General features: G+C 43.0%; 1 protein-coding gene across 1 annotated transcript in view; it reads left to right on the top strand.

Annotated features, from left to right (window-relative positions):
- Pstpip2 (proline-serine-threonine phosphatase interacting protein 2) overlaps positions 1-20,338 on the top strand; it is a 76,711-nt gene extending 56,373 nt beyond the window's left edge. Inside the window, exons 7-15 of the mRNA XM_021645503.2 lie at positions 7,055-7,153; positions 8,095-8,140; positions 8,287-8,366; positions 10,903-11,001; positions 12,049-12,145; positions 12,971-13,052; positions 13,987-14,021; positions 15,708-15,768; positions 18,440-20,338. Of these exons, the coding sequence (XP_021501178.1) occupies positions 7,055-7,153; positions 8,095-8,140; positions 8,287-8,366; positions 10,903-11,001; positions 12,049-12,145; positions 12,971-13,052; positions 13,987-14,021; positions 15,708-15,757 (588 nt within the window). The 3' untranslated portion in view covers positions 15,758-15,768; positions 18,440-20,338. The remainder of the gene's footprint in view (positions 1-7,054; positions 7,154-8,094; positions 8,141-8,286; positions 8,367-10,902; positions 11,002-12,048; positions 12,146-12,970; positions 13,053-13,986; positions 14,022-15,707; positions 15,769-18,439) is intronic.
- The last annotated feature ends 4,971 nt before the right edge of the window (positions 20,339-25,309 follow it).

The raw sequence follows: 25,309 nt of genomic DNA, 5'->3' as shown, positions 1-25,309 counted from the left end.
GCACACCTCACCAGTGCTCTCCCATTGAAGAACACACCTCTCCCTGCAGCAACCCCTAACTGCCCATGGCTCCTCAAAACATGGAATCTTGCGATCCACTCCCCACTCCATGACAACATGAGCCCAGTCTTACACAGGCCTTGTGCAGGTAATCAAGGCTGTCGTAACTGTTTGTGAATGGGCAGGTCAGTGACATTCAATGTATTTATAATGCAGTGTAGCCACCATCACCGTTCACACCCAAACCTCTGGTCTACATAGTGAGTCCAGGACAGCCAAGGCTACACAGAGAAATCTTTTCTCAAAGGAAGGAAGGAAGGAGGGAAGGAAGGAAGGGAGCGAGGGAGGGAAGGAAGGAAAATATAGAATGAAAGTCCTGCTTTGAGGCGGTGGTGGCACTCGCCTTTGATACCAACACTTGGGAGGCTGAGGCCAGCTGTTCTACAGCACAAGTTCCAAGACAACCAGGGCTACACAGAGAAACTCTGTCTTGAAAAACAAACAAACAAACAAACAAACAAAACAAAAAGAATGAAAGTCTCACCCTGAATGTGCTGACACCATCCTATGGCCTGGGCTCTGAATCTGAATTAAAAAGGGGAAAAAGGAAAAAAAGCCAGTTGAAGGCCAGCACTTCTGTTTCTCTACTTCCTGGTCCAATCCACTGAGTCTCATGCTCTTTTGCCATGGGCTCCAGCATACCTTCCTGGCCATGAGGGACTGTGAATTAAAGTAAATCCTTCCTCCCACAAGCTTCCCTTTGATCTCAGTGATGAGAAAATACCAAATGCACTTTTGGTCACACTAGGTGACATTTACTCCTTACTGTACTTTTGGTCCCCTGTCTCTTCTGTTCTTCATGGGGATTTTGTTTTTAACCTACTTTCAGTTCTGAGATTTCATTTGAGTTTTTTTTTTGTTTGTTTGTTTTTTATCTTCTATTTCTTTGCTTAGCTTTTCTGCACCTTTGCCATGCTGTTCTGCTTTGGTTTGTTGCGGTATCATTGTTTGCTGAATACTTTTGCAGTCTTTGTCAGGCGATTCTAACATCTATCATCTTGATGCTGGAATTGTTGATTGCTTGTATCCATTAAGTTTGATTTTTTTTCCTAGTTCTTGGTTTGGGTGATATTCAGTTGACTTGGATATTTAGGGCATTATTTAAAACAAACTTTGGATTATTTAAGTCATACTTTAGCTGGTTTCCTGTGATCACACTCCAGCATGAGGTGAGGCAAGTGCCTCGTTTCTGCTATCTCGGGGTAAGAGTTCAGCTTCCCCCTCTGTCCTCACCAGAACTTCTGACTTTCCAATGCACTTCCTCTGCTACCACCCCAGGAGGGGAGGGCCCTGACTGCTGCCAAGTTGGTCAAGGTAAAGGTTCAGGTTCCCCCTATGGTGTCCATTGCTTATTCCTGGAAGAAGAGACACTGTAGTTTCCTGTCACTGATAATCCCTTAGCAGGGAACTGGTGTTACACATAGCCTGGGAAACAGATGCCCTTGAACTCCTGACCCACATGGCTTTTCCCTGGTACTACTTATCATAAATATGACCAATATTCCATCAATGTTATGCTAAGAATCTAAAACATTTTTGTTTTTTTTTCGAGACAGGGTTTCTCTGTGTAGCCTTGTCTGTCCTGGACTTGCTTTGTAGACCAGGCTGGCCTCAAACTCACAGAGATCTATCTACCTCTGCTTCCCAGAGTGCTGGGATTATAGGTGCGTGTCACTGCGCCCTGCTAAGAATCTAAAACTTTACATTCAGGAATCATCCAAAAACCAGAAAGATAAAGGCAGAACTGTTCATTAACTGAAGTAATGAAAGCTTTAATGGTTTAGTGACTGACTGTTGGAGAAGGGCTAAAGTACAGTTAGAGCCAGGCACAGTGGCACACACCTGTACTCCCAGCACCCTGGGAGGCAGAGGCAGGCAGATCTCTGTGGGTTTGAGGTCAGCCTAGTCTACAGAACAAGTTCAGGACAGCGAAGGCTACATAGAGAAACCCTGTCTCACTGATACTCCCCCCCAAAAAAAAAATGGAAAAAAAAATACAGTTAGAGAGAGTCATGTCTGGTGGCTCATGCCTTTAATCCCAGCACTTGGAAGGTAGTGGTAGGTGTATCGATATGACTTCAAGGCCAACCTGTGCCAGGTCGGTACCCAGCAGGCGGAACTGAGAGGAGGGTGGCCAGTCCAGCTGGACGCCCTCCTTGGCTGAGCGGGATGATGAGTGTCAACGGCCTGGACCTCCCCAGATGCCCCAGGGAATAAAACACCACCGAGCAGGGAGCTCTATCGAAGCAGGAACTCGGTTTATTGAATAAAGCTGTCCTTTTTATAGGTTTGGGTCAGGAGGCAGTGTTAAGGAAGTGAGATAAGATGATGTAGAGGTTAGGTAGTGCAAGGAGAGGTGGGCCAGCGACAAAACTCCACGTAACAGTTACCAGGCAGGGTTGCTTTTAAGGTGGATATGCTAAATCATTTTTGCCCGGACGTGGCACCTCTTAAGCTAAAGACAGGTCTCCAAACTCGAGCCAGGCTCAGGTAGATGCAGCAGGCCTTATCAGGCCCAACAAACCTGGTCTACATACAAGTTCCAGGGTAGCCAAGGCTACATGGTTGTAACAACCAGTTATAGGGGCTGGCTAGATGGCTCAGCAGTTAAGAGTGGTACTGTTCTTGCGGAGGACTTTGTTCGGTTCCCAGCATCCTGTTGGGTGGCTTCTGACTGCCTGTAACTATGGCACCAATGTACCCTATGCCCTCTTCTGACCTCCAGAAGCCCTGCACTTGCAGGCATTTCACTCAGCTGCATACCATACAGACACACACTGTTAAAAATAAAATTAAAATAAAACAATCCATGAAAATACACAATTACCACCAGGCATGGTGGCGTACACCTTTAATCCCAGCACTTGGGAGACAAAGGCAGCAGGTGTCTGTGAGTACAAGCTCAGCCTGGTCTACAGAGTGATGTCCAGGACAGCCAAGGCTACAGAGAGGAAAAAAAATCCAAAAATACAATTATGAAGAATATGTCATGACAGGGCAAAAACTACATAACATACTATATTAAACAATAAAAATAATCTAAATAACATTAAAATTTAAGACACCTTTTAGTAAAAATGGTATCACTTTCTCTGTGTTCCAGTATTTATTTATTTTCTTCTTGTGTGTGCATGCACACATGAGGTAAGAGGCCATGCAGCAAGCAGACCTTCTCTCTCTCCACCACGTGAATTTCAGGGATGGAACTCAGGTCATCAAGCACTTACCTGCTAGGCCACCTTGTGACCCTACTTTTGTGTACTTCTGTGATACACAAATGGGGGTGTTTGTGACTTATGTCCCTTTCAGATGCTCAGTGTTTCTAATGCACGCTGCGCCTTTACAAAGCAGTTTAAAGGGCTTGGGCTATAGTTCATTTGCAGGCTAAAGGAGACCCAGCTTCAATCGCTAGTACTAAAAAGTCCATGAAAATCTTGATACTCATAGTAGATTGTCAAATATAATTTCTGAGAGCTTTCATAGCTTAAGATTATTTTGATAACATTATTTACATGTTTAAAAGAATGTTATTATTATTTTTGTTGGATAAAATAACTTGAGATAAATATTATCAGTTTAAAAAACAAAGTAAAAGGTGTGCAATAGATAAACAGGTAAAAGACATGAAATAGAAATGTTCCACTTTGGTAATGACAGAAGATATGAATAAGTTGTAAATAGTAATAAGACAACAGACTAGTGTCTCAATTAAAGTTATTATTGCTATGGTGAAACACCATGAGTAAAGCTGGTTGGGAAGGAAAGGGTTAATGTAGCTTACACTTCCACATCATTGTTCATCACTGAAGGAAGTCAGGGCAGGAACCTGGAGGCAGGAGCTGATGCAGAGGCCATGGAGAGGTGCTGCTTACTGGCTTGCTCCTCATGGCTTGCTCAGCCTGCTTTCCTATAGAACCCAGGACCAACAGCCCAGGGATGGCACCACCCACAATGGGCTGGGCCCTCACCCATCAGTCACTAATTAAGAAGATGCCTTACAGCTGGGTCTTATGGAGGCATCCTCTCAATTGAGTTCCCCTCCTCTTAGATGACTCTAGCCTGTGTCAAGTTGACATAAAATTAGCCTGCACAATGAATATTTTAATGTCAGTACTAAGAAAGATAAAACATGCTTCCTGTACTTGGTGTTGGTAGGGACACACAGACTTTCAAACTATTTTGGGGAGGAATAACTTGCAACAGCCATTTTGAAGAAAGTCTGATATACATACCTTTAAACATTAATTATTTTATATTTATTATTTTCATTTTATTAAACACGTTAGTCTACACATACCATGGTGTGCATGTGGAGGTCAGAAAAAATTTTAGGAATTAGTTCTCTCTTTCCACTATGTGGGTTTCAAGAATCAAACTCATGTTGTTTGGCTTGAAGCAAGGGCCTTTACCCACTGAGCCATCTTGCCAGCCCAGCTATATATACCTTTTTGCCAGATAATCACACTTATATCAATTTGTCCTATATAAAGAAATTTATATTGCTCAAAAGACAACGTATTGAAAGGTACACTGATAAATGTCTAACATTTTAGCATATAGTATAATACATTTTGTAGCTATATTCATATGTAAAATAAATTAAATATGTGCATTGTTTTACAACCATTGAAAGTATCATAGGCTGGGTGTAGTGGCACATGCCTTTAGTTCTAGCACTTAGGAAACAAAGGCAGGAGGATGTCTGTGAGTTTGAGGCCAGCCTGGTCTACATAGTGAATTATAGGCCAGTGAAGGCTATATAGAAACTAACCAACCAACCAAACAAAACAAAACAAAAAACAGTGTGGTGCTACATGTATGTAATCCCAGCACCCAGGAGTCTGAGGCAGGAGGATCATGAGTTTGAGGCCAGTGTAGGCTACGAAGCAAGTCCAAAGCCAGACTGAACCACATAGTGAGACCATGTCTCAGAAAACCAAGGGCTTAGGCAGAGCCAGTGGTAGGGTTTGTCACTAGCCACAGAGAGCCACTCTACCATCCATCCTCAGTACCACAAAGAAGTATGGAGCTACAGTGAGCATGCTTGAAAGCGAGAAATATCTCTAAGGCATTGTGTAAAAAGGAATTGTTTATGTGCACCTTTTTGCAAGATTGTCACATGCTTTTATAATTATGAAAACTAGGAACTTACTATTTCCGTACATAAAAATTCATATGATAACATAACAACATAACATGCAGCATGTGGAGAAAGCGTGTGAAAGACTAACCCTAACTTATGTATGGCAACTTGAGGAATGTAGGGAAGTGTGTACAACAGTGAGTGCAAACTATCTCTTCAAAGGCGCCACCATCCTTTGGAAACCATCACTAATGGAATTTTATTGGTTTTGTGGGTTTAATTTCACATATTGATGTATAATAGCTATAAAAATACAATTTACATCTAGTTTTGTTTTCATATGCCTTTGAAGATAAATATATAATATATGTAAAACATAAGAATCCTTGCTTTAGCTGGGCACTTGGCATATGCCTGTAATTCCAGCACTTAGGGAGGCAGAGGCTGGTGGATCTCTGTGAGTTCAAGGCCAGCCTGGTCTATAAAGCAAGTCCAGGACAGCCAAGGCTACATAGAAAAAAGAAAAAAAAAAAAAGAATCCTTGCTTTATTGGTAGAAAAACAAAGACACAGAGATGCCAAGTAATTTATTTGAAAAAACACATAGAGGGCTGCAGAGATGTCTCAGAGGGGGTTAAGAGCACTGACTACTTTTCCAGAGGTCCTGAGTTCAATTCCCAGCAACCACATGGTGGCTCACAACCATCTATAATGAGATCTTGTGCCTTCTTCTGGTGTGAAGCTGTACATGTAGACAGAACATTGTATATATAATAAATAAATCTAAAAAATAAAATAAATATTCTTATTATAAAAAACCCACATAGAGAAGGGGAGGTTAGGATTTGAACTTCTGCAGTCTGGTTCTAGCATTTGATCTCTGTTTCACCAGCAGCCACAGAGAAATAACCAAGAAAAGACTTATAGTTTTGGTTGTGAGTTTAGCCTTTACTGTCCGAGCCATGTCTCTGGCCAAGAAAGGACATCTTTATTCTCAGTCAAGTATAACTGTCATATTTATTTATTCTCTAATTGTTTGATTCGTAGCTTTAATAGCGTTTGTAAAGTGATTCCATAATCCTGGGAGTGAAACTGACGTAAGTAGGCTGTTGGCTACTTTAAGCTCTGTAGAAGAGAAGGCTTTACAAAAGAAACATGGGGCAGGGAGTGATAGTGCAGGCCTTTAATCCCAGCACTCAGGGAGGCAGAGGCAGGGGGATCTCTGTGAGTGCAAGGCCAGCCTAGTTTACAAAGTGAGTCCAGGACAGCCAGGACTCTGTTACATAGAGAAACCCTGCCCCAGAAACAAACAAACAAACAAACAAACAAACAAACGATGCATGGCTCTACTAAAGTGAACGAGATGATAGCATTGGTGTGCCCCTCACTGTGTATGGCAGTGGCTCGGGACTCTAGCTTACTGACAGCTGTTTAGAATGACAGCGAGTTGTTTCCAGTGACCAAGTGACTACATATAGACTCTAAGGATTATGAAAGTTTTTTAAATGTTGGTTTACACATCTTAGAAGTTATATACATCAGGATGAATATGATCACATTTCATTGTATAATTGTATGAAAACTTCAGGAATTAAGAAAAATTACAAAAACCAGGTATATACATTTCAAATCCCATTTCTTAGTCTTTAGAGCTCACATGCTTTGTGCCAGCAAATGGCAGGCATTATTCCTTTGGCCAGGGGCCACTCCATGGATAGTTTGGAAAATGGCTAGAACTAAGGAGACTTCTCAAAAAGCAGCGAAAAGGGCACCTTCCCTCTGAGCCTGATCTGGTGGTGACTCCAGCATTAACCAGATTTGGATGGTGGGCCTGTCCCTGCTTAGAGGTCTGGGTCAGTCAGTGTTCTGACTTTATGCGCTGCTCACCATCTCCATCCTGTTTGTAACAAAGGCCAAGAAGAACTATGAGCAGAAGTGCCGGGACAAGGATGAGGCGGAGCAGGCTGTCCACCGCAGTGCCAATGCGGCTAACCCAAGGCAACAGGAAAAGGTACCTAATGTGGCCTACAACCCGAAGGATTTAAGATCCACTCATGTCAGTTTAAAGCCAACTAAGGGGTGGGCGCGATGGACATGGGTGTCATTCTCAGAAGTGGGTATGGGGCAGCGGGTCATGAGTTTGGTGCTACACTGGGCTACACAGTGAAACCCCCATCTCAAAAGATAAAAATAAAGCTAACAAAAAATGTTAAATTATTAAGAGACAGACAGACAGACAGACAGACAGACAGACTGAGACTTGTGTCCCAAGTTTGGCTCTAATCTTCAGAACCAGAAAAGGCCCTTGTAACATTTTGAGGTTAGAAGCTCACGATTGGGGAACAGTGGTTGGAATAAGAGGCTTGACCTTTTTCTTTAATGTCTTCAAAACTCGGCTCCTGTGTTCTTCATTGACAGCATGCTTCTTTAGGGCTAGAATTATGCACTTAATAACATGGGCTGGAATGATACTATTAATAGATTAAACAATTAATTCAATAATATGGCTGGAGCGATGCTCAGCAGTTAAGGAAACCCACTACTCTTCCAGAGGACCTGAGTTTGATTCCCAGAACCCATGTGACAGCTCACAACCACCTATAACCCCAGTTCCAGGTTACTTCTTCTGGCCTCTGCAGGCAGTAGGTATGAGTGTAGTATACAGACATACATGCAAGCAAAACATTTAACACACACAAAATAATAAAATAAAATAAATTAACATGTATAATCTGAATATGTTACCCACAGCTTGGGGGTAGGGAGCTGTGTCTTGGAATATGTAGCTATTTTTCTGATGAGACAATTCAAGATGAAAGATTTGCTTCTAAGGGGAATGTATATAGGACTTGGACCAGACCTCACCCTCCATCGATGTTGCTTTTTACATGTATTTGTTCATGGAAGCCTGGATCAGCTTTCTTAATCTCTTTCTGGTTTTGGTCCTTACAGCTTTTTGTGAAACTGGCAACTTCAAAGACCGCAGTAGAGGATTCAGGTGAGGGGGAGAGGGTGGACGGGGAGGGTTGGCTGGGGGCTGTTCACATTATGCTGAATGTGCAGGACAAAGGAGCATTAGGAAGGAGCAGCTCTAACAAGCCTTCCTAGTTGCTAACCTAGCTCCCCTCTCCCCCGTCACTGCAGACAAAGCGTACATGCTGCACATCAGCATGCTGGAGAAGGTCCGAGAAGACTGGCAGAGTGAGCACATCAAGGCCTGTGAGGTAGGTGCCTGGGGCTGCGAGCAGCTCAGGTGGGGACACCTCCCTTCCAGAACCCGAGAACCTGGTTCTCATGGGGGCGACTTAGAGATCCAGTATTTACGTGAAGAATGGAAGGGGTTGGAATAGTTCCCTCCCATCCTCATCTTTTTGCCTCCTCTCCATCCAGACCACCCTGACCAGCTCAGTTCAGCGTGTTAGTCTAGTACTTGGTTAGTAAAGGCATGAAACAGCTGAGCCCTGTGCTTACTCTGAGAGTCTTGCCTGTATGGTCTAAGTTCTAAGCGGGGAAACACAGGACTCCATAAATGTCAAGAGAAAACAAAAGACACAAGCTAGAAAGTTCCTCTGCTTTCTTTTTTCAAATTTTTTTAAAATTTATTTTTAAAATTTTATTTTAAAATTTATTTTTTATTTATTACAATTTATTCACTTTGTATCCCAGCTGTAGCCCCTTCCCTCATCCCCTCCTAATCCCTCCCTCCCTCTTCTCCTCCCATGCTCCCCTCCCCCAGTCCACTGATAGGGGTGGTCCTCCTCCCCTTTCCTCTGACCCTAGCCTATCAGGTCTCATCAGGACTGGCTTCATTGTCTTCCTCTGTGTCCTGATAAGGCTGCCCTCCCTTCAGGGGGAGGTGATCAAAGAGCCAACCACTGAGTTCATGTGAGAGACAGTCCCTGTTCCGATTACTAGGGCATCCACTTGGACACTGAGCTGCCATGGGCTACATCTGTGCAGGAGTTCTAGGTTATCTCCATGCATGGTCCTTGGTTGGAGTATCAGTCTCAGAAAAGACACCAGATTTGTTTGGTTCTGTTGCACTCCTTGTAGAGCTCCTGTACTACTCCGAGGCATATATCCAAAATATGTTCAAGTATACAACAAGGACATTTGCTCAAACATGTTCATAGCAGCTTTATTCGTAATAGCTAGAATCTGCAAACAACCCAGAGTTCCCTCAATTGAGGAAGGGATACAGAAATTGAGGTACATTTACACAATGGAATACTACTCAGTAGTTAAAAACAAGGAAATCATGAAATTTGCAGGCAAAATGGTGGAAACTAGAAAAGGTCATCCTGAGTGAAGTATCCCAGAAGCAGAAAGACACACATGGTATGTACTCGCTTATAAGTGGATATTAGACTTATAATATAGGCTAAATGCACTAAAATTGTACACCTAAAGAAACTAAGCAAGAAGGGTAAGATGCTCAAGCCTCATTCAGAAAGGCAAATGGGACAGACCTCAGAAGATGGAGAAAACAGGGAACAGGACAGGAGCCTACCACAGAGGGCCTCTGAAAGACTACCCAGCAGGGTATTAAAGCAGATGCTGAGACTCATAGCCAAACTTTGGTCAGAGTGCAGGGGATCTTATGAAAGAAGGAGGAGATAGAAAAGTCTTCTGCTTTCTGACAGCAGTTTTTAACAGCATCTCAGGACCAGCAGAGCCAGTGTTATCCAAAGACTGGGTAGAAATGGGGATTCTCTTCCTCTGTGGCCTGTTAACACAGAGGAAGACAATGTAGACAGTCCTGATGAGACCTGATAGGCCAGGGTCAGATGGAAGGGGAGGAGGACCTCCCCTATCAGTGGACTAGGGGAAGGGCATGGGAGGAGAAGAGGGAGGGAAGGTAGGATTGGGAGGGGATGAGGGAGGGGGGTTACCAGCAGGGATACAAAGTGAATAAATTGTAATAAATAAAAAAATAAAAAATTCTAAAAAAAGCAAGAAAAATAAAATGGGGATTCTTAGCCCAGTCCAGCCTATGGAGTCAGGAACTCTCAGGGTAGCAGCCAACAGTGTTTGTGAATTCAAGAATTAGAAGCACTGACTCACAGCCCTCCTGAAAGTAGAGAAGGAGCTGCTCCCTGCCCTATTGAGGTTTTAGGCTGTCCAGCTGGCTTGTCTCTACACCCTTTGGTACAGTCTCCTCTCTTCTTGGCTATGTGCACACACTCTCTTTTTCTCTTTGTCCCTGTCTCTGTCTCCCCGCCCCTGTGTGTGTGTGTATGTGTGCTGGAAATTAAGCTTAGGATCTCACGCTTGTACATGCTCTATCACTGAGATATGTTCCCCACCCCAGCCGTGTTTTTGGAATTTGTTTGCAAGCCCCAAGATCCAGCCTGTCTCAGCCTGAAGGTTACTTCTCTACTCCTGCTTTCTCCTCTCTCGTGGGTGCCAGGGATGCCCTTGGTGTGAGCTCCAGTGGGACTTTGTGCTTTCCTTTTCTTTCCTTTGTGTGGTGCTGGTGACCAGGGTTATGGATGCATAACATTAGGCCAGCACTGATCCATTGAGCCATGCCCCTAAACCAATTTTGGTGACTAAATTTATCCTATTTGATTGATCTTATTTGATGAATCTGATTTATTTATCTGTACAGTTAAATATTATGGAACTGAATGGCCATGTTCAGCACTTTCTTCTGCTTTAATTTTTAACTCTGCCCCTTGATGGAGGTTACAGTTATTTAAGTCATTGCTAGGCTAAACGCTGCCCCTTCTTTACATGTACATGTAACTTTTTCTGTAGGTGTTTGAGGCTCAGGAATGTGAACGAATCAACTTCTTTCGGAATGCATTGTGGTCACACGTGAACCAGCTGTCACAGCAATGTGTCACAAATGATGAAGTAAGTCAGGAGCATTCACGGAATTTTGTGCTCTGCATGTTCGAACCGTCAGAGCGGAAAGAACCACGAGTGTTTGTTAGATCCCCCCCCCGCCCCAGACTCCCTGCTCACATTTGAGGTACAAAGAGATAGCGACTTCAATGTTGCTATCACTTGCTTGACTCTGGGTCCATTTTAACGCCACGATTCTCTAATTAAGAAGCTGAGAGCCGGGGGTAGAGAGCAGATGATGAAGCCCAAGAACGGCTGGACCTGCGGAAGCCAGTGTAGAAGGCCAGTCCTGCACCAAGCATTAGCAGACCGAGCCATGCCCAGGCTGGCGCCCACTTCAGGGTGAAGTCATGCTCAGTATCCTCATGGCGCTTATCCAGAAGTGACTTGTGCACAGCCAAAGTACTGGGTCCCCAGATACCAGACGCCAAATTCGGTTGTCACAGCCTTTGCTAAGACATAGCCCCACTCATTCATATGGGACACTGTTTGCATTTGTGAGAGGGACTCTCACAATTCATGGGAGTTGTATCATGGGACTTGGCATATAATTTCTTAGTTCCATCAAACCTTAAAAAAAAAAAAAAAAAAAAAAAAAAAGAAGCCGGGCGAGGTGGTGCATGCCTGTAATTCCAGCACCCAGGAAAGCAGAGGCAGGCAGATCTCTGTGAGTTCAAGGCCAGCTTGGTCTACAAAGCGAGTCCAGGACAGCGAAGGCTACACAGAGAAACCCTGCCTTGAAACTCCAAAAACAAAACAAAACAAAACAAAACAAAAACCACCAAAAACAAACCAAACAAACAACAGAGTTTTGGTCTGGCCAGAAAGAAACATTTCCTTGTATCTTAATTTTTTTTTTTTTTTTTCATTTGAAAAAGGCAATAGTTCAAATGTAGTAGGAAGGTACTCTTTTTATCAGTCTTGGACTGGGTATGTTTTCTGCTTTCAAAACAAAAGTTGCAAAGGAGTCAGTTCATGAAAGTTCCTTTTATATAGAGTGATGACATAATTATCATCAATAAATGTCTACATAATGCTTTCTCTTGTTTTTCTCAGATGTATGAGCAAGTCCGTAAGAGTTTAGAAATGTGCAGCATTGAGAAGGACATCCAGTATTTTGTGAACCAGCGTAAAACTGGGCAGACTCCACCAGGTGACCGGGTGGCATGGTTGGCGGGACCCTCAGGCAGCAGTGTACTCTCTCTTGTCAGATGTCACAGAGCATTCTTTCTGTATTACTCAGCTTTTGCTGCTGGAACAAATACCTAATGTAGATATGGCTATATGAGAAAGGTTCATCTTAGCTGCAGTTTTTGAGGCTTCAGTTCAGGCATTGATACTGTTGCTTTTGAGGCCGTATTGAGGCAGCACACTATGGCAGAGTGGCTGGGCAGATTGCCCATCTTATAGCTAGGACATGAAAGAAGAAGAGAGCAGGGCATGCCTCTAATGACCTTTCCTGGTCTGTTCATACTCGGTTATACTCCTTTTGTTTTAATATTTTTTTGTTGTTGTTGTTGAGACAGGGTTTCTCTAGGTAGCCTTGGCTGTCTTGTACTGGCTTTGTAGTTCAGGCTGGCCTCGAACTCCCAGAGATCCACCTGCCTCTGCCTCCCAGAGTGCTGGGATTACACGTGTGTGCCACCACTCCTGTCGGCTGGGTTCTACTTCTCAAAGGTTCTATCACCTTCCGTTAGTGCTAAGCTGGGGACAAAGTCTCTAACATATAGGCTCTTGGGGACCATTCTGGATCTCTCTCTCGAGTCAGGGTCTCATGTATTCTAGGCTAGCCTTAAACTTGCTGCTCAGCTGAGGATGAGACTGAGCTCCAGGTTGTTTTGCCTCCATCTCCTGAGCACTGAGGAACAGGCACGTGCACCCAGTACCTTATGTAGCGCTGGGTGGTGAGGCCAGGCCTTTGTGCACGCTGGGCAAGTGCTCTACCTGTTTCTGATGGCTTGTGTCTTCAAAATTGTAGCACCCATCATGTATGAGAATTTCTACTCTCCTCAGCGGAATGCAGCCCCACCAGGAAAGACTACAGGGCCCAATATAGCAAGGTAATGACCAGCTGCTTTTCATGTGAAAATACATTTTAAATAACTGTTTATACTATTAATCATTTAAGACATTACCCTTTATTTTTAATTGACAAAACGTGCGTATTTTGCCTAGCAACGAAATAGCATTTTTAAGTGAATGGAAAACATCACAAGGATACCCTTTAATGATGTGAAAAACTGTATGAAATTCAAATTTTGGTGTTCATGTAGAAAGCTGTTGGAGCATATAGAAAGCTATTGGAGCTAGTGGATCATGCTTTTTGTCTGGCTGTTTCTGCTAGACCCGAGCAGAAGTACACCAGAGAGACTGAGGCCAGCAAAGCTAAGCCACTTTCATTGGGTTTATTGCATGGAAAACGTGCCACTCCTAATTTAAAGGGCCTTGATGGGAAAGAAACTTCTATTTCATACAAAGCCAATGGTGGGGGTGGGGGGGTAGGGGTAGGGGTAATGGTGGGATCTCCTCTGCTTTCCACCCAGTTTTAGGAAAAGTAGAGAGTGTTTGGGAGAAAACAATGTATACTGTCAATAGTAAGGGCCATTCAAAACAGTTAATATGAATTAGCTGACTTAATTCTCACAGAGAGGAGGGAGTTTCTCACTGTCTGTACAAAGATTTTGACGTTCCAGTAAGTTTTGTTACAACAGCTGAGATGAAAGTCCTGCCAGCGGGCCCTGGGCAGGGCTCTGCATTTTGACTTCTGTGCATCATATATGTATGCCTTCTGGGTTTCTGCAAGTCAGAGCTTTAGAGCTGTAGGTCCTTTGCCTCCTTGACTCTCCAGGATAGAAGGCAGCTGATTACAGTATGATATGTTTGTAGCATGAAGTAGAAAGATAAAAGAAAAGAAAAGAAAAGAAAAGAAAAGAAAAGAAAAGAAAAGAAAAGAAAAGAACTCACCTGAAAGTCTTTGATTTTCATCTCTTACAGGAGAGGACCTCTCCCAGTTCCTAAACATATACCAGGTATGCCACCGGGAAGAGCCTCTTGGAACTTTTAGGTCAGATGTTCTTTAAGATTGAAAAGCTAGAATATGAAGATAAGAGCCAGGGTCGTCTGACTTGTTGACAGTGGAATGTGGCTCTGTCATCTACAGAATTTATGCTTGAGAACAATGCATTTGAATTACCAGAAAAAAAAAATGTAAAGAGTCTCCGTGTTTTGAGTAAGTTTTGAGTTTGTGTTGGACCACATTCTATTCTGGGCTGCTTGTGGCTCATGGATGGCAGGTTGGACATGCTTGATAAGATCCAGTTCCTAAGAGATTGTACCTATATTTGAATCTCACCACAAGACAGGGTCTCACTCTGCAACCTTCAGTTATAACATTGCACGCTGCCTTGAAAGGAATTGTCTTCTGGTCATGTGATGTCCCTTTTCCACTGCAGCACCTCAGAGAGATCCATACCTAGCAACATTTTTTTACAATTTATTTTTAATTTATATATTTACTTCACATCCAGATCATAGCCCTCTCCCTCCTCTCCTCCCAGTCCCTTCCTCCCACCCTCTTCACCCTATCCTGTCTCTTGTCCTCAGAAAAGGGAAGCCCCATCCACCCCAGCATGTCAAGTCACATCAGAACTGAGTTCCCCCTCATCACTAAGGCCAGCCAAAGCAGCCTGGCTAGGGCAAAGGGATCGAAAGCAGCCGAAGCAACATTTTGTTGTTGTTGTTGGTTTTTTTTGTTTGTTTGTTTGTTTTTTCAGTTGCATTCCCTGGTTAATTACAACACCTTTGAAGAGGTGCTTTTTCCTTCTGTCATTTCCAAGCCTTAGAATAGTGTTAGATGCATTGCAGGTGCTTATAGATTTATCAATCCAGGCAAAAACTGTTTGAATGTCTGTGTTCAAAGGGGAAGAAGGGAGGGAGGAGTTGGCCTAGGCTGATTTGGCATCTCAGTAAAAATGTAATGACTGTTAAAAACTTAACGGTCAGCAAGACGGTTCAATGGGCATCAAGTTTGGCAGCCTGAATTCAATGCCCAGAACCCACATGTTGCAAGGAGAGCATTGACTCTTACCAGTTAACCTTTGACTCCGTGTGTGTGCTGAGCACCTGACCATCTACACAGATAAACACAATAAATATTAAAACGTTTAAAAAATAGTAATTGAAATATTATTTTTAAATAGCATTTGTTATTTTATTTAATGTACGACTTCACCTTTGTCAGTTTTTGAGATACCTTTACTGTGGACTCGGATGTGGGGCACGAATGAAAAAGGGCAGCGAAATCCTAACAGTGCTCTCTAGAGTGCTCTCTGGTTTGTAGTCATGACTACCAGTATAGGCTTTGGGGCCCATATTTTGTATTTTGATGTATCTAGTCGTTATAAAAGGGCGGTTGACTGAATCTTGAAGTGGAGTGCTTTGGTTTGAAAGGGGCTAGGGCAATGGTTCTCAACCTTCCTAAAGCTGTGATCCTTTAACACAGTTCCTCATGCTGTGTGACCCCCCCAAACCTAAGATTACTTTTGTTGCTATTTCATAACTGTAATTTTTTTTTACTGTTTATGAATAATAGTGTAAATACCTGGTATGTGAGCCCTGTGAGGGGTCACAACCAACAGATTGAGAACCACTGGGCCTGAGGTCTTTGTCAAGAAAACCGGTTAGCTTGATTCTGTCCTGTGTTCTTCTATTTGCAGATGACCCTGATTACTCTTTGGTTGAAGACTACAGTTTGCTCTATCAGTGACAGGAGGGGTGGTAAGACTCTTTAATCTTCCTGTAACCCTGTTGTTCCCGGGTGATTTGCATTTCCGGCCAGCTTTCTGGTAGGTGTGGTGTCCCTTTCAGGCTTAGCTCTCTTGGAGTCTACAACTGCAGGCTGACTGGAAACCTTTTGGAATGAGGACATTTCCCCACCATTTTTTTTTTAATTATTATTTTTATGGCTGTCTTTATTTGCTTAGCCCTTTTGTAGTTTTTTTTAAATTTTTTTTTACAATTTATTTATTATATATCCCAATTGAAGCCCCTCCCTCAACTTCCCCCAGCCCCATCCTTTCTCCCTCTTTTTTTTTTTTTTTTTGGTAGCTTTTACACACCTCCATTTCAGCATTTTCAGAAACATAACACATGATTATCAGTCTTTAAACATATCCCTTATTCCCCGAAGAGGAGAAATCAGTGAAAACTGTGTAAATGGTATCACACGCACCAAGCACAGAAGAGGATCATAGGAGTCACCTGTACCAGTTCACAGGCTGACGCCTGGACTAGCAAATCACAAGCATTCTTGGAGGAGAGCTCAACACTGCTAACCAACTGCAGCCACAAAGGGCACCACACAGTGGCTAGTTCTCAGGGCACTCAGCCGCTTGGCGAGTTTTCCCTATGTGGGAAATACATCAAAAGCCTAAAGTCATACTAAATGAAACCGCTTATACATTGTACTTCCTGCCCAGGTGGGCTGAGCCTGGCATGAAACTGTACAGGGATTATAACAGCGAAGAAAAAGGGGGGGATCTACTCCCAAGTAAATATTTTTATTTATGGCTTGTCTTACTCTCTCATTTGTCTGTCACGAGACAGTCTTACTTCTTCGGTAAAAACTATATTGAAGAGTTGGGCCATTTGCATTTTTGCAGGGAGAGTAGGTGGATGGATACAGGGAGTCTTGGCAGACCTGGAAAAGTGTCACTTCTGCTCTTCCTGGTATTGGTGACATTTATTGTCAGTTATGAAACAAGACAGGTTTTCTCAGTGCTCTCTGTTAGGCCAGTGTCCTTCCCGCCAAAAAGCACCAGGAGGCTAGGATATCAAACATTTCTTCAGGCCCCCAAACCACCTACCTGCTGACTCATCCCCAATTAGCTATACAGGGCAGGAGCCAAGTTGTCTCAATTAAATAGATCAATTAGCTGGTATCAATTTATATTAAATATGTGACCTTAAATTGCTTCATAACTATGTTTAAAATGTGAATAACTTTGCTTTAAAAGAGATTAAAGCTGAAGGCAAAAAATTTTCCATTCTCTAGCTAGGAGTAAATGTAAAATAAATAGTCTTTACAACCTGTCGTAGTTTCTTCTTCATAAGACTGCCTCTTTCCCAGAGCCCTGGTTAGAAGCACAGCAGGGACGTGGTACATGTATCGTCCTCAAGCAGAGCTCCTCTCCACTATAGTGTAAAGGATGGCTGTGGGACACAGCATTGTCCCCAGAACATATTTAATATGTATTATACATATATTTATGTATTGTATGTTTATATAAAACATGTATTTTACATTTTTGTTCCTGCTTATATCTGGATAGGCCCAGATGCTGCAAGTTTAAGATTAACATTTGGTAATGCTAGCTCTTGAAGTCCAGGAGTCTGATGTGTGATAATGCCTATGTATTTAATGGGCAGTCTCTCTCAAGCTGTATAATTTAAATACCTACACTAGCTCAGTGGATAGGGGTTAGCATGTTCATATACGATTGACCGAATTTCGGAAAAATTTAAAAGCGCTCTCTCCTCCTCTCCTCCCTCCTTTTGTTCCTCTCTCTCCTGTATCTGTGCAGTTGTCTGCAGAGTCCAGAAGAGGGTTGTATGCCCTGAAGCTGGAATTACCGGCAGCTGTGAGCTGTGGGACATGGGTGTTGAGAACTGGATTTAGGTCTTTTTTCTTCTTCTTTTTTTTTTTTTTTTTTTTGAGACAGTGTTTGGCTATCCTGGACTCACTTTGTAGAGCAGGCTGGCCTTGAATTCACAGCAATCCCCCTGTCTCTGCCTCCCTGAGTGCTGGGATTTAAAGGCATGTACCACCATGTCCTGGTGAATTTAGGTCTTAGGGAAGAGTAACAAGTTTTTTGGTTTTTGGTTTTTGGTTTTTTTTTTTTTTTTTTAGGCAGGATTTCTCTGTGTGGCCATGGCTGTCCTGGAACTCACTCTGTAGGCTGGCATTGAACTCAGAGATCCACCTGCCTCTACTTCCTGAGTGCTGGGATAAAAGCCATAAGCCATCACTGCCCGTCATAACCAGTGTTCTTATCTACTGGGTCACCTCTCTAGCCTCAATTTCAGAGTTTAAGGAAAAGAACCTGGTTTGAGTAATTCAGTTAAGCAATGCATTACACTATTTGTATGTTTGAATGTACCTTAGGGGTTGAATTTTCACAGGAGACTTTAGGCATAAGTAACCCGTTCATTAATTGCTGATTTTAGGCACCATTTCTGTTTTGAATTCTAGCATGCTTAATAAATACAGATTATAATTATTGAATCAAAAACATGTGAATGAAAAATGTCAGTGCACGTGTTATTACCATGAGGAACTTTGGCGGTGACTGTGGCTCTCTCCTCACCATTTGTTTTCCTTGACCAAACATACTCCTACGTTGGCATGAAGAGGTCATTTGGATGAAATGTCTTTGCTATTTTCTTTCAGAAAAGGAAGCTTTCCCCAGTCACTGCTTCTATGACGTGAGGAGAGGCCTGAGAGCAGCCCAATCCAGAACCAAATCATGTCAATCATGAAGATGGCGATGTGAACCCTTGTTGAAATTTTTGTTTTGATATTTTAAATTTATAATAGACATCTGACTCAACCTAGCCAAGTAGAATTCTGCAGAGTTTTGTTTTGTTTCTGTTTTTCTCAGAAAGTTTACGTACTGCCCCAGAAGAAAGAATTATTATTTCCTGGCTAGTACTAAGGTTATGCTAAGGTGTTGTTTCCTGTGGGGTAGCAAGGCCACTCTGGATTCTGAGTGTTGGCTCGAGCAGGCCTGCAGAGGGCTGTGCCAGGTTTCAGGATGCTCCTTGGGCTGTGGGAAGTAAGACCATGGAAACAGCGTCACCCTCTGTCAGTGGTGCAACGTTTAAAATTATCCCTGTTCTTGGCTGGAAGACGTAGAAGCATCCAATGGACTTGCTCATTTTACAGTTGGAGAAACAAGACGCCGCAGTGTGAGGTCGATTTCTTTACAATTCTGACAGCTATCGAGAGGCAGAACCAGACCTGGAGCATCAGTTCATTGTACAGTACTGTTCTTCTGGTCCTCTGTGAGGCTGCTGTGCTCATGCTCAGGTTAAAGAAGGACAGGCTGGATCAGGGAGTAAGGGTACCTGTGCAAATCTAACAGCCTGAGCTCCATCGCTGGGACACACAGAAGGGTATAAGGGGGCAACCACTCCAGAGCAGGCCTCTGCATGAGCTGGAGCATGCACACAGCTGTGACTGACATGCATGCGTGCATACACACACACACATTTATGAAGGGTATTTGGCCAATATTTTTTCAGCTAGTAAAATTACTGGGATTAAAGTGTCAGAATCATTTTGATAAAAATTGCTGTGTATTGAATGAACAACAGTTAAGAGAGTATTTAATCTGTGAGGCTATGGATTGTAAGATACACTTTTATTGTGTGTATCTAGGAAGGTATGGCAGGGAGTTGCCAATTAAGCTGTTGTAGTCTGTAGATTGCCAACCTCACTTGATTTTGGGACAGTAAAGTTGAAAAAAAATTACATTCAAAGAAATAGGTTATTTTAACTATTCTTCAAGGAAATTCAGAATTTCAAAGCCCTCTTCAATCTCGGGTTTTCATAGAAAATCCCTTGCTGTGCTCTGGGAAATTTAGACAGGCATCCTTACTCTTTTACAACTGTTTGTTGCTCCCTTTGCTACCCCCACATTGCAGGGAGATCATGTACTGTTTACACCTCAGAAGGTGGGTACTTCAGTTATGACGAGTTACATGGCACCGTTCCTTATTTGGCATGTTGTAAGTATCTGTGTCACCTTGAAGGGCAAGCAGGTTCCTCTCCTCTGTGCTGTAGCTTTCCCAGGACTTTGGACAATTGGCTAAAATAAGACTGAAAGCTGGGCATGGTGTAGATCGCCTATAGTCCCAGCATGCTGGAGGCTGACACAGGAAGATCGTGAGTTTGAGGTTGGCCTAGGTACATAGCAAGAACCCATCTTAACCCCTTTGCCCACAAAAAGGTTGATTATGTCCCCTCTCAATAGAAGATGCCCCCAGCCATGGAAGCTTCTTGGCATCGCAGGAAATTTGCACCAGTTTGGCATCTTTTGAGAAACTCAGGTTTGCAAAAGCACATTGACTTCCCCAAACTAGACAGCCTCAGGAAATTGCCTGTTGCACACAGAACGTTCTGTTTTTAAGTATATTATTTATTGTTGGTCTTCAGTAATTTGTATTTTCTATCAATCAGCATAATTGATGTAAACATGTTTTATGAGTGTAAAACAATATTAATTTTATTGCTTTGTTTCTGCTTGACATGAAATAAAATAAAAGTTTCTGATGATTTGAGATTTAATTTGTATTCCTGTGTTAAACATCTCTTCTGAGCTTTACATACTCCCTTGTGTGTGTGTGTGTGTGTGCATGTGTACCCGAGTGTGTGTGTGTTCATTGAGTTCAGACCCCTGCCACTGTGCATGTGTGGAGGTCAGAAGATGACCTTGGGTGTTGCTCATGGCCTTCCACCTTGTTTGACATGGGGTCTTCTGTTCTTTGCTACTGGGTATGGCAGGCTAGCTGGCCTTCAAGCTTCTGGGGATTTTCTTGTCCCCACTTCCCACATGGTAGAAGCCCTGGGATTACAGGTGTGCCTTAGGCTTTTCTGTGCGTTTTAGGGATCCGAACTCAGGTCCTCACACTTGCCTGGCAAGTACTTTACTCACTGAGCCATCTCCAAAGTCCCTCATCTCTTCCTCTTCTCTCATAGGTCTAAAGTGCTTTCGTAGGGTCTAATCAAAGATACAATATACCTGCCACATTAAAACTTCATGAGAGTGGCAATTACCTAAGTGTTTAATAGAATGACAACAAAGAATAATTGAGAAACACTAGTGTAAGGTAATGTTAAATAGAATTTCATATGACATATCAGGCACTCTATATGTGGGACAGACTCTGTAGACTAAAGGGTAAACCCATTCTTGGGGTCTGTCTGGCAGGGAGGAGTCATTACTGTTTCCAGAGTGGAAGAGATTTGATGGGTTCAAGTCATTGGTTGATCTTTTGGAGGGATGGTAACAGGTTTAGAGTTCAGCCTCAGCACAGATGCTCAACAGTATAGAAATAGATCTCATGGGGTTTTTGTGTAGTCTCATTACTCTAATCTTGACCATTCTGTTCATGAATCTACCAAGGAAGCCCTGGAGTGGCCAAGAACAGAGTTCAGTGCAGTTGACTGCATGAGTTAATCCTAGTCACTCGGTTCTGCTTCCCCCTGCAGTAGGCGTGGCGACTCCCTTATAGGCACTAGTAAGATACACAAACAGACTCTCTCCATCAGTCCTGATTCGACTTAATGAACTGGGGTTGGTGGGTAGTGGGGGCTCCCCTATCTGAGGGATAGGAGAGGCGGGTGGGGAAATGGAGGGGAGCATGATTGGGATATAAAGTGAATAAATAAATTAATTAAAATTAAAAAAAGGTACAGACAGTTGTACATTTGTTGCACATTTGCATAAGCCCACCCACTCACTTCCTCCCTAGCTCTCTGCTTTCAGTCTTCAAACTTTCTTCCCTGTCCAGGCCACCAGTCTATGCATCGTTCCCCTTGGGTGGTGTCTCCGCCCCTCACTGTGTTGGTGACCAGCTGCACTGACTGACACAGCGTCTGCTTGTTTCAGCCCATCCTTGTTTCAGTCACTCTGGAGTTTTGCAGTTTGGCAGCAGGCCACATCCATGTAAACAGTGAATGCAGAACCAGGCTGTTCTTAAACTGTGCCTGAGTCCTTTCCTTCTCTGTCAGCTGGGTTGAAGGGAAGAGGCATAGATGGAAGAAAGGAAGGTAATGGCTGCATTTGCCTCACCTGTTGAAATAATGTACCCAAGGCTTGCCCACCACCCCCTTTTTGTGAAACAGGCTCTTGCTGTGTATCTGAGGCTGACTTTGAACACAGGAGCCTCCTGCCTCTGCCTCCTGAGTGCTAAGATTACAGGCAAGTGCCACCAGGCACAGGCAGAGTGCATGGCTTCTCTTACGGGACGGACTGCTGATGTGTTTGACTGAGGACTTGGGATCTGAAGAAAGCTAAAGCAATGTAGAAGTGACATAATTAATTTTCATATTCATATTTACTTCATGCTTTTTACAAAATCCATATCTTTTTTGGTGTTTGTTTATCTCTTTAAATGCTGCCACAGCGGCTTTCTGGCTTCTCCCTCATTCTCTGGGTGTGGTGCTTATGATTTCCCTCCTTGCGGCAACAGCAGCTGCTCACGCTGCCATCCTTAGAATTATGCTTGCCCTGGGTTTTTTAATGCTACTGATGTTGCATAAGCTCTTTAACCTGAATTCTTCCCTGACGATGCTTTAGAGGCCGCAGTTGTGAGGCTGTAACTCAGACACCATCACTGTTCTCCTCTGCGGAGAACCGAGACTTCTGGCTGGGTGGGAGCAACAGAAAGATTCTGTTGAACACTTCCAGATACTGCTTTTGGTGTCAGATGTCTTAGCTTGAAGTCACCTAGAAGGAAATCCTGAGAGGAGGATTTGAGAGCACAGAGTGTGTTTAGGAAGTGAGTACATAGCACAGCACTGGGAGAGGAAGTGAGGTCAGGATTAGAAGGGAATGGATAAAGAATGTGCTTCTCAGGGCTGCAGAGATGTTTCAGTCCATAAAGGTGTTTGGCAAGCCAGTCTAATGACCTTGACCTTTGGAACCTATGGTGGGAGGAGAGAACTGATTCCTGAGAGCTGTCCTGTGAGCTCTGTGCACATATATGTGCCAGGCTGACACAGACAGGCACACACACACCTTTTTTGACTTGTGCTGTTAAGTAAGTTGCCCTTGTGGGAGCCTGGGCACAGTCTGGAGAAAATTGGAAAACAGCACAAAGCACAGACCTGAGTTAGTCTGACCAAAAAATAACAGTGCCAGGTGCTTGTGTTAGAAAGTTGGAGCTTAGCCAGGCGAGGTGGCACATGCCTTTAAGCTCAGCACTCTGGAGGCAGAGGCAGGCGGATCACTGTGAGTTTGAGGCTAGCCTTGTCTACAAAGCAATCCAGGCCAGCCAAGGTGACACAGAGAAATACTGTCTCATGAACAAAAACAACAACAACAGCAACAAAGGTGAACTCTGAAGTACTATCAGTTGGATCACTTAAACAAAAGACATTCACTGTCACAATTCTGGGGCCTGCCATGAGCAATCAAGGTGTAGGCTGGTTCAGTCTGATTGATCACTATCATGGAAGGGTATGTTTCTCCTTGACTTATAGATGGGCACATTTTGTCTGTTCTCTTCCACGTGTTTTTCTTCTATGCCTGTCTTTCTTTCTTTCTTTCTTTCTTTCTTTCTTTCTTTCTTTCTTTCTTTCTTTCTTTCTTTCTTTCTTTCTTTCTTTTTTCTTTTTCTCTCTCTCTCTCTTTCTATCTCTCTCTCTCTTTCTTTTATTTTTCTTCTTTTCTTCTTCTTCCTCCTTCTCCTCCTCTTCTTCTTCTGGACAACAGTTCATCCTTAGGATCTCATTTTTCTCTGGACCACATCTGTAAAGATCCCATCTCCAAACAAAGTCTCACTTTGAGGTCCTAGGGGTTTGGATTTCAACATAAGCGTTTGGGGAGGAGACACAATTTAGCTCACAGACATATTTATATGTCACCTCCTAATGCCATCAGTCAAGGGTTGGTCTTGATTTGCCTTATTTTCCTGACGTACCCAGCCTGCCCTACCTGTGGCTGAAGTGGGCTATGAGGTAGAGTTGTTGGGCTGGGTACTGCATACTCAGAAAAGTAATGCTAGCTAAGTGTGGTGGTCCATGTCTGTAATCCCAGCATTTGGGAGCTTGAGGCAGGAAGATTAGTAGTTCAAGGTCAGACTGGGCTTCATGAAATCCTGCCTACAGAGACAGAGAGAGAGACAGAGAGACAGAGAGAGAGACAGAGAGAGAGAGACAGAGAGAAGTGTGGAGCAGGGATAGAGAGAATAGGCATGTAGCTCAGTTGTTAAGAGTCCTTGCCCAGTATGCATAAAGCCCTGGCTTTGATCTCACCATCGGTGTGGTGATATACACCTATCTCAGCATTTGGGATGTGGATCCAGGAGGGTCAGAAGTTCATGGTCTTTCTTTGCAAGTCTGAGGCCAGCCTGGGGTATATATATATATATATATATATATATATATATATAGAGAGAGAGAGAGAGAGAGAGAGAGACAGAGAGAGAGAGAGAGAGAAAGAGAGAGAAAGAGAGAGATGGGGAGAGGTACTTGCTGTGTCTGCCCCACCTTTGATGCTTTGAGGATGTAAATAACTTTCTTTTTTCCTCTCTCTTTTTCTTTCTTTCCTTTTTTAAAGTGGAGAAGATTGTGAAAGGGAGAATAATAAAAAGGACACTTTTATATGTTTTTCTTACTGTGGAAAGAAGTCTGTTAATGGAGGAAGTCACACCTGTGTCCGATAAAATGAATATGTGAGCCGGACACTTTTAATTTACATGCTAATTGACTCATGACACTGAAAACATTTTAGCTTAAATTAGTCTGATTCCACATCAGTTTCACAACATATATTTAGTAATCAGGATGATAAAATAAGGTCTCCCACAGGGAGCTGTACTGGAAGAAATTGACTACAAGACTAACTTCTCCGAAATCCTCCGTTGAAATTGTCACTACTGGGGAATGACACCAGAGATCCTGGCTGGGAACTTGGTAGAGGCGCTTAGGAAAGTTTCAGCCAGGCCTCCATCAGGAGCGCAGTAGCCTTCCTTTGAACCCTTTCCGATAGGCATCGGCTGACTTCCACATCATGCTCATATTAAAGTTTGCAATGTCATAAAGTAAGATTTATAGCCTTTTTATGAAAGACTGACTCCTGTTTTCAACTGGTTGAAAAATTTCTCTTGAGGTTGAAAGTGTTTTACTGTCTCAAAAGTTGAAATGAAAAGTAATTCAGCCTATTTAGAGGGAAATTTGAAAAATATTTCTAAAAATTAAGAACAAGACTGTCTGATTGATGAACAATTTTGCATCTATGATCTATCTTATAAAAATAGACCTACAGACTGGGTATCATGACACATGCTTGTATTTCTAGGACTTGGGTGGCAGAGGCAGTGGGATCTCTGTGAGTTCAAGGCCAACATGATCTACATTCATAATGAAACCCTGTCTCAAAGCAAAACAAACAAACAAAAACAAACAAATAGAACACACACATATATCTCCCCCCAATATACACAAGAAAGTAGGAGGACTATTTGGTAAGTGGAGAGGGCTCACTGGGGTTAGTTCTGCTTTGCTGGACAAGTCGTAGGTGGCACTCAGAGA

This window comes from Meriones unguiculatus, chromosome 2 (genome assembly GCF_030254825.1).
Source record: "Meriones unguiculatus strain TT.TT164.6M chromosome 2, Bangor_MerUng_6.1, whole genome shotgun sequence".
Lineage (NCBI taxonomy): Eukaryota > Metazoa > Chordata > Mammalia > Rodentia > Muridae > Meriones > Meriones unguiculatus.
This window is presented reverse-complemented; position numbering and strand designations above follow the sequence as displayed.